A 14,203-nucleotide genomic window follows, 5' to 3' on the forward strand; every position below is an offset into this window, starting at 1 on the left:
CAGCAGTTGGTCTCCTCAGTTCCCAAACATTTACAGAGTGTTGTTAAAAGTAGAAGTGATGCAACACAGTGGTAAACATGCCCCTGTCCCAACTTTGCTGGCATCAAATCCTAATGATGCTGAGGTCAAATTCAAAATGAGCCTATATTTTTCAAACATTTCTCAGTTTCAACATTTGATATGTTGTCTCTGTACTATTTTCAATGAAATATACGGTTTCCATGACTTGTAAATCAGCGCATTCTGTTTTTATTTAGATTTTACACAATGCTCCAACTTTTTTGGAAACAGAGTTGTAGAAACAAGCTTATGCAAGTTTAATACGTACTTTCCCTTCAAGCAAAATGATTTGTGCAGATCATAGCCATTCTTGCTCATAATAATCTCTTTCAGACTTTGGCAAGAGATCGACAGTACATGGATGCATTTGATAACAATATACACCAAGAGTAATGACATTTCTTAAATATACAAAATCTATGGCTTTCAACGTTCACAAAAAAAAATAATGCAGACTTGTTTACGAACGTCATTTCATTATGTTTGTGCTCATGTTTAGTAAGAAAATGAGTACAGTTAATTTTCCAGGATATTATCTAGCGTTCGGGCGACACGGTGGTGTAGTGGTTAGTGCTGTCGCCTCACAGCAAGAAGGTCCGGGTTCGAGCCCCGGGGCCGGCGAGGGCCTTTCTGTGTGGAGTTTGCATGTTCTCCCCGTGTCTGCGTGGATTACTCCGGGTGCTCCGGTTTCCCCCACAGTCCAAAGACATGCAGGTTAGGTTAACTGGTGACTCTAAATTGACCGTAGGTGTGAATGTGAGTGTGAATGATTGTCTGTGTCTATGTGTCAGCCCTGTGATGACCTGGCGACTTGTCCAGGGTGTACCCCGCCTTTCGCCCGTAGTCAGCTGGGATAGGCTCCAGCTTGCCTGCGACCCTGTAGAACAGGATAAAGCGGCTAGAGATAATGAGATGAGATGAGATTATCTAGCGTTCATAATTAGAATTTTGATTCAAAGCTAGTTTGTGTTTATGTAAAGTTTAAACTAGACATGTAGGTTATTGCTATGTGTATCATATTGTCTTTCATTACTCAATGTTATTAAATATTTACTATATCATTCCATCAATTTCAAACTAACCAAGTATTATGGAGTGGTGTTTTATGTTCTATTTGCATTCTGGTTGCTGTAGCTTAGTAGGTTATACTGGAGAGAAAGTGTAGACTTTTTTCTTTAAAGGTCTCTGCACGGCCCGATGATAAAACATCTAATGGGATAAAGTACTTCCTGTAATTACAAGCTGTCCAGTTGTTGTAATTACCTGCTTGTTTCAAAGAAACTCTTCAAAAAGCAGTGCATTTTGCAGGTTAGAAATGGCAAAAAAAAAAAAGATTTGCAGGTTGGGTTATTACTGCTTTCAGGGAGAATAAAATGAGGAAAGTAGCACTGTGAATTTATAACAGCGGTGTACTCTAGCAGGGTCATGGTGCAATTCAGACTCAGGGTGAGGAAGTGTGATATGCACTCATCCATTTCAATTAAATACATGAGCACTGAATTTACAGAGGAAACGTTTCAACAAATTGACAATACTGCAGAAAAACTACTCACTCCATGGCAACCTGGTGCTTACAGATTACTGGTCTTCCAAAACTTCTATAAACACTGAGAAGCTTTAGGCTAAGATGAGAAGTGATAATAGAAGACGACTCTCACAGTGATGATAGACAGGGGATGACGAGTACCTGAAACGAGCCGAGGCACAGCTCTAAGCAGAGTCGCAGGCCGACGTTAGAGTAGTCTGGCAGGAAGTTAAACACCATGTAATGGGTCCCAAATAGGGGGATGAGGAGAAGTGTGGACTTGGTCAGGCGTCTGAGGAAGAGAGTGAGAATGAGAGGAAGAAAAAGGCAGAATGACATCTCAACACAGCAAATTACAACTAGAGCGGTGGCTACAATTATCGACACCTTAACCATCTTTCGGTCGTTGCAAGAGTAGAAAAGACTTTCAATACGTAAATTGTGCATGAATAATTACTCCGACTTCCACTGGAAAAAAACACGAGTTGATACTCGATTACTTAGCGTATCAGATCACGTGGCACCGTTCCACAATTATCGACACCTTTGTCCACAGTTATCGACATCCAGATAATTATTTAGAAAAAATATATAATTGGTATGTGGTATTAAGTTAACAAAACATAGTTTTTATTTAAAATTTGTTTTACATAGACTTATATTTAGTACAAAATATCTTTTATATAAATATATCGATGTCGGTGCTTACGTAAACGAGGAAGTAATTCTAATGTTTGTAAACAAATGAACTGATAATGTTGAACCTGTGTCAGAAAATCTTTTTGTTCCACTTTCTAAGTATTTTCGTAGATCACATTTTGTTAATCATTCATTGTTGTTTGTATTAATTTCTAGTTTTGTAGTTTACCAATAAATGTCAACAGGCGATTGATATTGTAACCACATGAAAATCCAGGTCAAAGGTCACATTTCATTCCTCGAAGCAAAATATAAAATGTCTGCCGATATTGTAATATGTGGATATTTACAGATATTTACAACAAACTACAAAAAAAAAAATCTGAATGGAATAGAAAAATCTGAATATTTCAAGCATGTATTTTTTTATATGCTATGAATTTAATTCTGGTCTAATTCTATTTATTGCAATCGGATTCCAAATGCTCTATAAACATTCCATTCTGTTATGAATCAGAAAAAAAATTATTATAAACCACAGCACTTGGGCGGCACGGTGGTGTAGTGGTTAGCGCTGTCGCCTCACAGCAAGAAGGTCCGGGTTCGAGCCCCGTGGCCGGCGAGGGCCTTTCTGTGCGGAGTTTGCATGTTCTCCACGTGTCCGCGTGGGTTTCCTCCGGGTGCTCCGGTTTCCCCCACAGTCCAAAGACACGCAGGTTAGGTTAACTGGTGACTCTAAATTGAGCGTAGGTGTGAATGTGAGTGTGAATGGTTGTCTATGTGTCAGCCCTGTGATGACCTGGCGACTTGTCCAGGGTGTACCCCGCCTTTCACCCGTAGTCAGCTGGGATAGGCTCCAGCTTGCCTGCGACCCTGTAGAACAGGATAAAGCAGCTACAGATAATGAGATGAGATGAGACCACAGCACTTTTATTTTTTTTAAAGTACTTCATCTACTTCAACAATGTTACACAAAGATCGATCCATAACAGTTGTAAACGTCACTTAATTCCACAGGGTGTCGATAATGGTGGACACCGGTGAAAGTGATTACTATTATCGACACCTCATGTGACTTCTCAAACTCGCGTTTAGATACAAAATGGCGACTGTCGAATGAAAGAGGAAGAAACAAAGTAGGTTTCGACAAGGAGATCATGAAATATTGGTGAATTTGATGAGTAAAAACATGTCCATGATCTTTCCACCATGCTTACCTGCGATGATAACGTCCGGGTTTTCAGAAAAATTGCTGATCGTGCTAAAAGAAATCCATCTCCGGTAACGAGCTTCGTCATCAGACGACAAGGTCAAAGAGCGAGGCGGGTCTTCCGGTTGATTAATTAACCAATAATAACTGTTGTAACTGAAACTCACCTTTGTAAAAATGTTTTTTATTGGTAAATCTAAAAAGGTGTCGGTAATTGTAGCCGCCGCGCTACTTCATAATTTAATAAGGCTTACAATTTTACAAGATTTATAATTATGACAAAAGAATTATGTAGGCACTATATTCATGTACCATTACTTTTGACAGGAAATTAACTGAACACAAAAGTTCTATCGATTGGCTCTATAGGCATGCTTTAAAACGATCTGTCTCTGACGGAAACAGACAATGGTTAGATGGCGTTTTTGAAACAGGAATTTAAAAGCTTTTGTCTCAGTTATACTGTATATTGAGCAGCATTGTCCCATGCCCTTTATATAGCTGACCGGTGTTATTCTACATTATTACTACCTATTCGAATAACACACTGCTGCCTGATGCTCAAAGAAGAGGTCCTCTTCAATGTAAAAAAAATGCACAACATGATTTAAAAAAGACACTTGAGTAAAAAGAGACGCATTATCTTTGACCTATAATGTGGACAGAAAGATAGAAAAGCACGTCTACTATGACATCAAATTCATATCCAGTGGTGCGAAATGGACGTTTTTGCTATGTGGATCCATTAGAAGGAAATGCATTGTTAGGAAAAAAAAAAACACTTCAAATCCATTTATGATAGCTTTTTGCTCAGACTAGTAAACATGAAAATAAAATGAAAATCAGAAATAAAATTTTCTCATGTTCTCACTTTGGTTCTGACTTTTGCTCAGAAATCCCTGAAATTATTAAAGGACATGGGACATGAAACATAAATGCACGCTATATCAGTTTCTTTCCATTAAAAATATGAAATAATTGCATCAACAAATACAAAATTATCTATTAAATTCAGCAAAATCGTTATATTCGTGATGATTATATGGCATTTCTGCTCGAGCTCCGATATGCATATTTTACAACCGGAAGAGCCGCTGTCATGTGATCATACGTCACAAAAACTTTCGGGTACAGCACAAGCGGGTAGATGAATATGGAGAAGTGTGAATCGTGATGATGACAAATGCGACAAAATAGTTTTTGTGTCTTGGATGACAAGAAAATTGTTTCGTTTTTAGTGTGTTTAACGTACATTGAACATCATGGTGTATTGCGACCTCCCAGTCAGTCAGACGCGCTGTCACTCCTGTTAGCAATGTAGCTAGGCTCAGTATGGCCAATGGTATTTTTTGGGGCTGTAGTTAGATGCGACCAAACTCTTCCGCGTTTTTCCTGTTTACATAGGTTTATATGACCAGTGACATGAAACAAAGTTCAGTTACACAAATTGAAACGTGGCGATTTTCTATGCTATGGAAAGTCCGCACTATAATGACAGGCGTACTAACACCTTCTGCGCGCTTCGACAGCGCAGTGATACCTTCACTCGGAGTTGTACCATTATTTTTTAGACAGGGCGGACGGACCAGGGCATTCGCCCGCCTGGCCGTGCCCGACGAGGAGCGCTCTCCGCCGGCTTGGGAGGCAGACGGCAGCCCCTCCTGGAAGTGTGGTTTTACCATGGGCCTCATGCGGAAAAATGCTGAGGTGCATTCGCTAAGCGACTGAAAGCCGAGGTAAGGATTAGTACCGTAAAATACCAAATAATAGCCCGGGCGATTATTTGTCTCAATCACGTAAGAGACCCGGCGCGTATTAGAGACTAGGCGGCTATTTGGAACAGGCGATTAATTCCTTCTTCACAAATACCTTCCCCAAAATCTACCTCAAAACGGGGAAAAAAATCATTCTCAGATAGGCCTACTTTTAACCAGTATAACTTACAGTTTGTTTAGAGTTAGATTACAGATAGCACGGTGCCAACTTCGGGGAATTTTGAAGACGCAGAATGCATCTTCGCATGGCACAGTCGGGGTGGATAAAGGATAAATCACACACCTTTTCCTGTTAATGACTAGTTAAGCGCATGCTTTATAAAATAATCAAGAAACCACACCATTGTCTGTGCGCAGCACTGTGATTTAATTACTCTGCAAAGTTATGGTCACTTGCTATCACCCTCACCCATGCAGCCTCCACCCTTTGCGCTTCGCGATGTCTGTCAATCTGAAATTGCATGGAGGGCACGACGTTGAAGCAACATAATTAGGGTGCGAAGTGTCAAACCAAAGGGTTTTTTCTTATGCTGAAAAATAAGTGACCTGCAGTGGCTACATACTGTCATCTTGCATTCTCACGTTTCTCTCCAAGACGTCTCCCTATTTGGCCGATATGAGCCTATTCCCCGAGTGAGTTGGTACGGTGGCTCGACCCCGTAGAAAACTTAAAGTTCGGATGAAAGTTAGTTGAATAGGTTACTGACTTGTAGGCCTACATGTTGCCTGCCTGACGCGTGCTTCTGCCCAACTTGCACGACAGATTACTTGTTGAAAAGTCCCCTTGGATTAGATTGGCCGCGAGCAGACTGAAATGCATGTTAGAACGCTCTCACCTTTTTTGTAAAGCGTCTTCCAGATCCGAATGGGTAAGGGCAAGTGAAATGGTATAAGGTCTTTAATAAAACTCAGTGTGTGCTTTGACGCATGCATTCGGCAATTTAGGTCGTTTAACAGAAGCAGCAGTCCAACCTTGGAAACCCGCAGTCCTCAATGTCACCACACACGCTGGCTTTCGTTGGGTATACCCAAAGGGGTGGCTAAGACATCTGTCAAAAGTTACGGAGTTGCATTCCTCAAGAAATATTACGGTAGACCAAGATTATAACATTGAAATGGCATGTTTATTATCACGTAACAAAATGTTGTAAACAGCATTATAGAAATAATTTCATTCATTCATTCATTCATTCATTCATTCATTCATATTGTTTCGGTAGAAAACTATGCAATGCAAAATCGTTTAAACACCAGAAAACCAGAAAAGTGCTGGGCCTCAAGATTCTAGATAGAACGTTCGGACGCTTTTTTTTTTTTTTTTTTTTTTAGACCCCGGCGAGTATTCGGAACCGGCCTTTATTTGTCACAACACACGCGTACACCCGGCCGTTAAAGGGAACTCGGCGGTTAATTGGAACTCGGCTATTATTTGGTATTTTACGGTATTATAATTTTGGGTGTATCAATTATTGATTATCATAATTCTGACTCGTTTCGCCATTTTGAATGTTTTCATCTCGGACTCTGGAAGCATTGTATCTCAATCAATCTTGAAAAATATCAGCAAAAAAACCTAGCTTGCAACGGACTTTAGCTAGATCTATGATGAACTTTCAATGTATGATACAAAAATAATACTTCTTTCAACAGATCATTAGCCTTTGAGCAGAATTGTTTTTAACTTACCAGGAAGTGTTATCGAGCCGACCGCTTTCAGTTTCATGGGGATTGAATGAACCCTCACTCTCAGAATCATCTGACCCGTCAGAGTAAAGACAAGATCCATGTTCATGTGAATTTCCAGCTATCGGTTCGAATTGATAGGGTCTAACTTCACATCTCTGTGAAACATCGGGAATATCACTGTCGATGGTGTCCATTTCGGTAACCTGTTTACATTAGATTCCCAAGCGCTGGCTCCTTGAAAAGTTTTTGTGACGTCACGGGTCACGTGACCACCTAGCTAATTAACGAATCATTGTTTTACGCTGATGTATAAAAAAGTTGAATAATGTGATAATTTTCACATTTTTGACGCCCTGCAGTGATTTAGATGGCATTTCTTATGTCCTTTATACATAATTATACCCAGAAAAAAATCCATGTCCCATGTCCTTTAAGTCAGTCCAAAGGCATTTGAAAACTGAATATTTGAAAACTGTGTTTCTTTATACAAGCTCAGTTAGCTGGATTGGACTGCTTAAGATTTAACACAATCTCAGACTTTTCTCTCTTTCTCTCTTATTTCCCTCTTCACGCATTTAAATCCGCTGTATATATTTTTTTCAATTTACTTTAACATGTCAGATATTTCATTAAGACCTCAGGGACCTGTGTCAGCTTATGGAAAAGGAGTATAATATGTCAGCTTTAAACTCAATGTGCCCTACATTTTGTAATGAAAGAATGTAGTAAACCACATGAAAACTCGAAAAACTTTTCGTGCTCTTGAACAAGTCGTTAAGTTGTTCATCAGGGTTTCTCAGGAAATATGGTCTTTCCAGTCAACATGGGAGCCTGCAATTATCTAATAATCCAATCTTATATACAATAATCAAATTACCTAATAATTAAGTGCAAGCTATGAATTAATTTTAAGACATTTGGAATGATTATGAAGAATAAACCTAGCAAACACAATCTTAAATTTGTTCAGTGACATAAGAAGAGCATATATACAACATCCATTCATTATCTGTAGCCGCTTATCCTGTACAGGGTCGCGGGCAAGCTGGAGCCTATCCCCGCTGACTATGGGCGAAAGGCGGGGTACACCCTGGACAAGTCGCCAGGTCATCGCAGGGCTGACACAGAGTCAAACAACCATTCGCACTCACATTCACACCTACGGTCAATTTAGAGTCACCAGTTAACCTAACCTGCATGTCTTTGGACTGTGGGGGAAACCGGAGCACCCGGAGGAAACCCACGCGGACACGGGGAGAACATGCAAACTCCACACAGAAAGGCCCTCGCCGGCCGCTGGGCTCGAACCCAGGACCTTCTTGCTGTGAGGCAACAGTGCTAACCACTACACTGCCATGACGCCCGTAAATCTTACTCCTACATCCTAAATTGTAAATCCCAAGAGGCTCCATACCTATACTGTGCCGAATTGTTGAACTGGATTAGACGCGGGTTCAACTTCTGCACCAGTATCCTAATGATGTTCAGGAACAACAGGAAGTTGATCTGTTCAAAACAAAAACAAACAAACACAGATCCCGTGAGTTATTTAAAGAATAAAACACTTGGGGATGTGCTGTTATTGGAAAACAACCAATGATGGGGTGATGTGATGAAGCAGAGACACTGTTACCAACCTGAAGGTTGGTATTTTCCTCTAACTGCACATCCTGAAGTGTTATATCACAGCAACTCAACATGTATTTTTTTTCCTCTTTGTCTATACAAGTATATGCAACTTTACCCCGATGGATACAACAATCGGACCCTTGATTATCCACCAGTAAGGGGAATCTTCATTAATGTCCCAGCATCTAAAAAATATATCCATCAAGCACGGGTCATCAGGTCAGACATCAACATCCGACATAATAGAAGAGTAAAAAAAAAAAAGTTTTTTGGTGCCAGTAACAAAGCAATAACCACAATGTTCAAAAGGATGTCAAGGATATCAGATTAAGTTCCTAAACTATTCATTTCTGACTATAAATAAGAGAAACATATTTACTCTGTGTCCTCAAAGTACACTCGGGAGACGATCCAGAGGAGGATAAAAACCAGAGGAACTCCTGCAGATGAGAGAGAGAGAGAGAGAGAGAGAACATTAAATCTGTAATAGAGATCATGTAGAAAGGAAATTTGGTCAACTTAATTATTCTTATTCAAACCATGTGAGAGATAAACCAAGAATTAACTCTCTTAATTAACTCGCATGTGCCACGGAGGAAGTCAGCTCAGATATGACATGAGTATAGCACTCAAAATGACTCTTTAACTGCAACATTTTCTCTGTCCAACTATTGAAGCAAATCTTAAAAAAAGAACCGTAGACTGGAGATTTTTGAATGCAGGATGAACTCCAGTGACCTAATTTTGATTTATTGCTCAATTTAGTTTTTGTTTTGCTCAGATCTGTCAGAAGTATGAACCCACCTCACACATCATGTGCATTAGGGACATAATCTGGATGTAAACACATTATTCAGAATGAACAGATAATGTGTTGTAAAGGGATACAAATACAGATAGGCTGGTTGAGTCTGAGGGACCTCATGGGACGCAATTCATGCAGGTGTGAGCGAATGATCAGGTGTGAAGCATGGGTGGCAAACAAACATCTTTTGTTTGGGAATGTGCAGCACTGTCCATCCATCCATCCATCCATCCATCCATCCATCCATCCATTATCTGCAGCCGCTTATCCTGTGCAGGGTCGTGGGCAAACTGGAGCCTTTCCCAGCTGACTATGGGTGAGAGGCGGGGTACACCCTGGACAAGTCGACACAGACAACCATTTACACTCCAGAGGTGGACAATAACAAAGTACATTTACTTGAGTACTGTACTTAAGTACACTTTTTGAGTATCTGTACTTTACTTGAGTATTATTTTTTTTTGGAAACTTCTGACTTTAACTTCACTACATTTGAAAGACAAATATCGTACTTTTTATTCCACTACATTTCTATCAAGGTCCTCGTTACTCGCTACTATGAAGCGGCTTTGCAAGTGAATGCGTTTTTCTTTTCTTTTCTAAAACGTGGTTGTTTTTTCCGCAGGTGAGACAGCCTATCAGTAATCACTAGGGTCACGTCACGTCTATAGACCGTGTAAAATCAAGTTCAATGATTTCTCAGCAGCATTATTTAACACGATCAGTTGATGGTAGAATGGAAGGAGGCGGTTCTTCTGGGGAATGCACACTCTCATGGCCCATGAACCCATGTTTCAGTTTTCTGAAAGGATTAACGATTCGTTTCATTTTAAATGTTTGCCTTGTTTGCTGAAAACGAACCACATCACGGCCTACAAAAACTCACCATCCAACCTACAGAAGCATATTGAGGTATATAAATGTTTTATTCCAAGAGAAAGCTTGCAGTGAAGTTGTCTGTGTCTTTAGAGCCAGCGATAACGTTGCAATAGCTATGCAGTCTGGTTAGTCAAATGACTTTCTATGGATTTGCTCACCAAGTTGCCATCGCCTTGTCCACGGCTAATGTTAACACATAGCTAGTTAACTTGGACGCTATTAGTTAGCATGTAAACACGGAGTTATGCTAACATGAATAATGTTAATTTATCTGAAGTCCTTTTATGTTTTAGCATAATCTTGCCAAATAAACAGAATGTAGAAATATCTCTGTTCTAGTAACGTTAGCTATCCAATATAATTTCAAGTTTGAAAAGCGTTTGCTAGCATGTCAGGTGGAGTTTCACTGACTAGCTAAAGTTAAACCACCATGATGGCACAGCATGCGTTCATTTTGTGAATTCACATTTCTGTCTTTGGTAACGGCATTAGGTTTTGTAAGCGTTGTGGCAATAATACAATGATGCGCTGACAGAAAATGTACTTTTAATACTTAAGTATTTTTAAAAGCAAATACTTCAGTACTTTAACTTAAGTAAAAATTTGACTGGACAATTTTCACTTGTATCAGAGTCGCATTTAACCAGTGGGATCTGTACTTTGATTTAAGTAATGAAGTTGGGTACTTTGTCCACCTCTGTCACACACATTCACACCTCCAGTCAATTTAGAGCCACCAATTAGCCTAACCTGCATGTCTTTGGACTGTGGGGGAAACCGGAGCACCCAGAGGAAACCTGTGCAGACATGGGGAGAACATGCAAACTCCACACAGAAAGGCCCTCGTCGACCGCTGGGCTCGAACCCAGGACCTTCTTGCTGTGAGGTGACAGCGCTAACCACTACACCACCATGCCAATGTGCAGCATTGGTAAATTTCAAGATTAATCTACTAACTCTGTGGAGCAGCACTCTTATGGGAGTTTCTTTCTTGAATCCTGGGCTGAGACATGGTCCTACCGACCCGAGACTTTGCTCTTTCAAGGGAGTTGCCTGCAAAATTTGGCTTCGCTGTGAGCTCCATTGGCCGAATTATTAATTTTTAAAGCTGGCTGGATCATGTTAAATCTTCAGGCACAGAGCAGCGCTCTCGTGGGGCTTTCGTTCGTGAACACAGGAATACCTGAAATATAAAATAATTGATAATGCGTCTGAAAAAGGCTTTGGACGGAATGTCTTAACTATTGGACAAAATGGTCATTGGACAAAGTGTCCTGATCCCCTCGTCCCTCTCTGTACTCAGCCTCAGAGTTTCCTCTGAATTACGGATGGAATTCTAAAAAATCGGAATGTGCTATGGTCACGAGTACTGTTGTGACCACAACCATGTACAGCACAACGATATGGCATAGCTAAAAGGACGCTTAAAGCAGTGGAAAAACAAAGAGTTACGCACGCGTGACTATGTTTTGTAGGGAATGTTGCTTGACCCCACATTTGTATATCCACCAACATGGCCGACATCCAGGTTTCTATTTTGCTTTGACGTCACTTGCAAGTCAAGGATAAGTGGAATAAGTAAAGTGTTTATTCTCCCGAACCACCAGGGGGCCATGGAAGAAAGTAGGATTTTGCTTCGGCCCCCAAAGCTTCAGAAACAGCCTAGCATACTGTACATTTTTCTCTTATTGTGGGACCTTCCTTCATGGTGGTTTTCATCTTTGTTGTTCTTGTTGCAAATTTCTAGCATCAAGAACTGTTTGATATCACATCGGGGGGAGGGGTTAACCACGCGAAAGCCTAAACTGGTGAACTTGAGTAACAGAAGAGTCCAGAAATTTGATTGCATTTAGACTCATCAATGTGGCTGGAACCAAATTGGGGGGGGGGAAAAAAGTCAGTTTTCATTTGGTGTATGGTACTTCATGAAATTAGTGACAAGTGACAAGAACATCATCATGAAGAAAATTACCATGAAGGCAGGTCCTGCAAGAAGACAGCCTGGACTTGGTACAATGAATAGTGGAAAAAACAAAACAACCCCCCCCCAGCATTAAACCCTAAACCTGTCAAAATGAGTCACATAAGCAACTGGAAATCTGATTGTAATTCAGCTGACACGTGTGGCAAAAGTTGGTTTCATGTCGGGTTTTATCTCGTCACTTTATGATGGCAGAAATTTGCAACAAGCACACCATCGATGAAAACCAACATGAGGTCAGATCCAGCAACGAGAGAATGTGAGCCTTGTACAGTGAATGCCAAAAAAAGTAATAAAAATCGGTGTCGTGTTTTTCACCGATTGCAGATTGTCGAGAAGAATGTGAGTCAGACAGGAAGAGACAAATAAGCAGTCGAGTGTTAAACTAGTTTATTGATTAAAGGACTGCTTGAGGTTGTGTGGATTTGTACTGATTGGCTGCTTGTGACTGGAGTGCTGTGATTGTGTGTATCGGTTTGTTAATTTTTGTTTTTGGTTGCATCTGTTTTCTAGTAGGGATCCTTTACTTATCATGCAGTGCTATCATTATACTGATTTGGTGCGGTGCTTTCTCTCCATTTCATGCTGTTCAGATGCTCTCTTTCACCAAATAAAACCCTCCTTTGCTGTTTCTTGCTGTTGAGAGAAAGGTACTGAAGTGTTACTGATGGTGTCACAGTGATGGGACACTTTGGATATGTCATGATGCACTCTATTATTCAGTTTTTCCAAAGGAGCATCTGTTTCTTTGTGACATTTCCTTGTGAAGTTCATGTTTCCCTTATTTTAATCCCCAGACAAAGCAAATCCATATCACATAGTCAATATCCACAATCTGGATATTCAGAAATCTATAACTATGACTATAATGTACATTTCTCAAGCACAACTGTTGTGGGGGGGGCGGCAAGGTGGTGTAGTGGTTAGCGCTGTCGCCTCACAGCAAGAAGGTCTGGGTTCAAGCCCTGTGGCCGGCGAGGGCCTTTCTGTGCGGAGTTTGCATGTTCTCCCCGTGTCCGCGTGGGTTTCCTCCGGGTGCTCCGGTTTCCCCCACAGTCCAAAGACATGCAGGTTAGGTTAACTGGTGACTCTAAATTGACCGTAGGTGTGAATGTGAGTGTGAATGGTTGTCTGTGTCTATGTGTCAGCCCTGTGATGACCTGGCAACTTGTCCAGGGTGTACCCTGCCTTTCGCCCGTAGTCAGCTGGGATAGGCTCCAGCTTGCCTGCGACCCTGTAGAAGGATAAAGCGGCTAGAGATAATGAGAATGAGAACTGTTGTAGGTAGGACTCGTGACTTACGAGGGTACTTCAAAAAGTTCTTGGCCTCACCTGGAAACAAGGGGTGTAACTCCCATTTTGGGGTAAAATTGTATACTACAGTATAAAGCCTTGTATAACTGTTCACAAAAACTCAAATGAAAGAAGCAATCAAAGAAAAAAGGAGAGGAAAGAAAGCTTTGAGCTGGCATGATGTTGCTCCAGGACAATGCGCCCATCCACACAGCACAGGTTACAGGGGCAGAAGCAGCCAATGTGGCGTTGAACTGTTGTCCCATGCACCTGACCTGGCACCGTCTGACTTCTGTTTCCCAAACTGAAATCTCACTTGCGTGGTTGCCATTTTCAGAGTGATGAAGTCATCCATGCTGTTGAGGAGGATCAGGAGACTCAAGATCTGACCTTCTTATACAACGGGATGGCAAGCTTGAACATTGGTGGACCAAGTGAATTGAAGTTACAGGAGATTATGTCGAAAAATAATGCAAGAACAATCTCCTGTGCCTCCTGTGATGTTTTCTGGGTGAGGCCGAGAACATTTTGAAGTACCCTCGTATGTCTTACCAGTGCTCGTGTTGTGATTATTAAGGACAAATTAATAATGCATTTCTGAATAACTGTTTATCCTGCTATAGGGCGCAATTAGCCGACAACAAGGTTTTTACTGAAACATCATGCTATTATTTATGCAATTGTAACCCTGTGCTATATTTTTTTTTCTTTGGTTTTCTTT

The 14,203-nt window shown here is 40.8% G+C and overlaps 1 protein-coding gene across 1 annotated transcript in view; it reads right to left on the reverse strand.

Moving 5' to 3' along the window:
* Nucleotides 1–14,203, reverse strand: part of ghrhrl (growth hormone releasing hormone receptor, like) — a 53,970-nt gene that overhangs the window by 12,515 nt on the left and 27,252 nt on the right. Inside the window, exons 9-12 of the mRNA XM_060936649.1 lie at nucleotides 8,904–8,964; nucleotides 8,640–8,709; nucleotides 8,310–8,401; nucleotides 1,748–1,877 (exon numbers count right to left, since the gene is read on the reverse strand). Of these exons, the coding sequence (XP_060792632.1) occupies nucleotides 1,748–1,877; nucleotides 8,310–8,401; nucleotides 8,640–8,709; nucleotides 8,904–8,964 (353 nt within the window). The remainder of the gene's footprint in view (nucleotides 1–1,747; nucleotides 1,878–8,309; nucleotides 8,402–8,639; nucleotides 8,710–8,903; nucleotides 8,965–14,203) is intronic.

This window comes from Neoarius graeffei, chromosome 13 (genome assembly GCF_027579695.1).
Source record: "Neoarius graeffei isolate fNeoGra1 chromosome 13, fNeoGra1.pri, whole genome shotgun sequence".
Classification (NCBI taxonomy): Eukaryota; Metazoa; Chordata; class Actinopteri; order Siluriformes; family Ariidae; genus Neoarius; species Neoarius graeffei.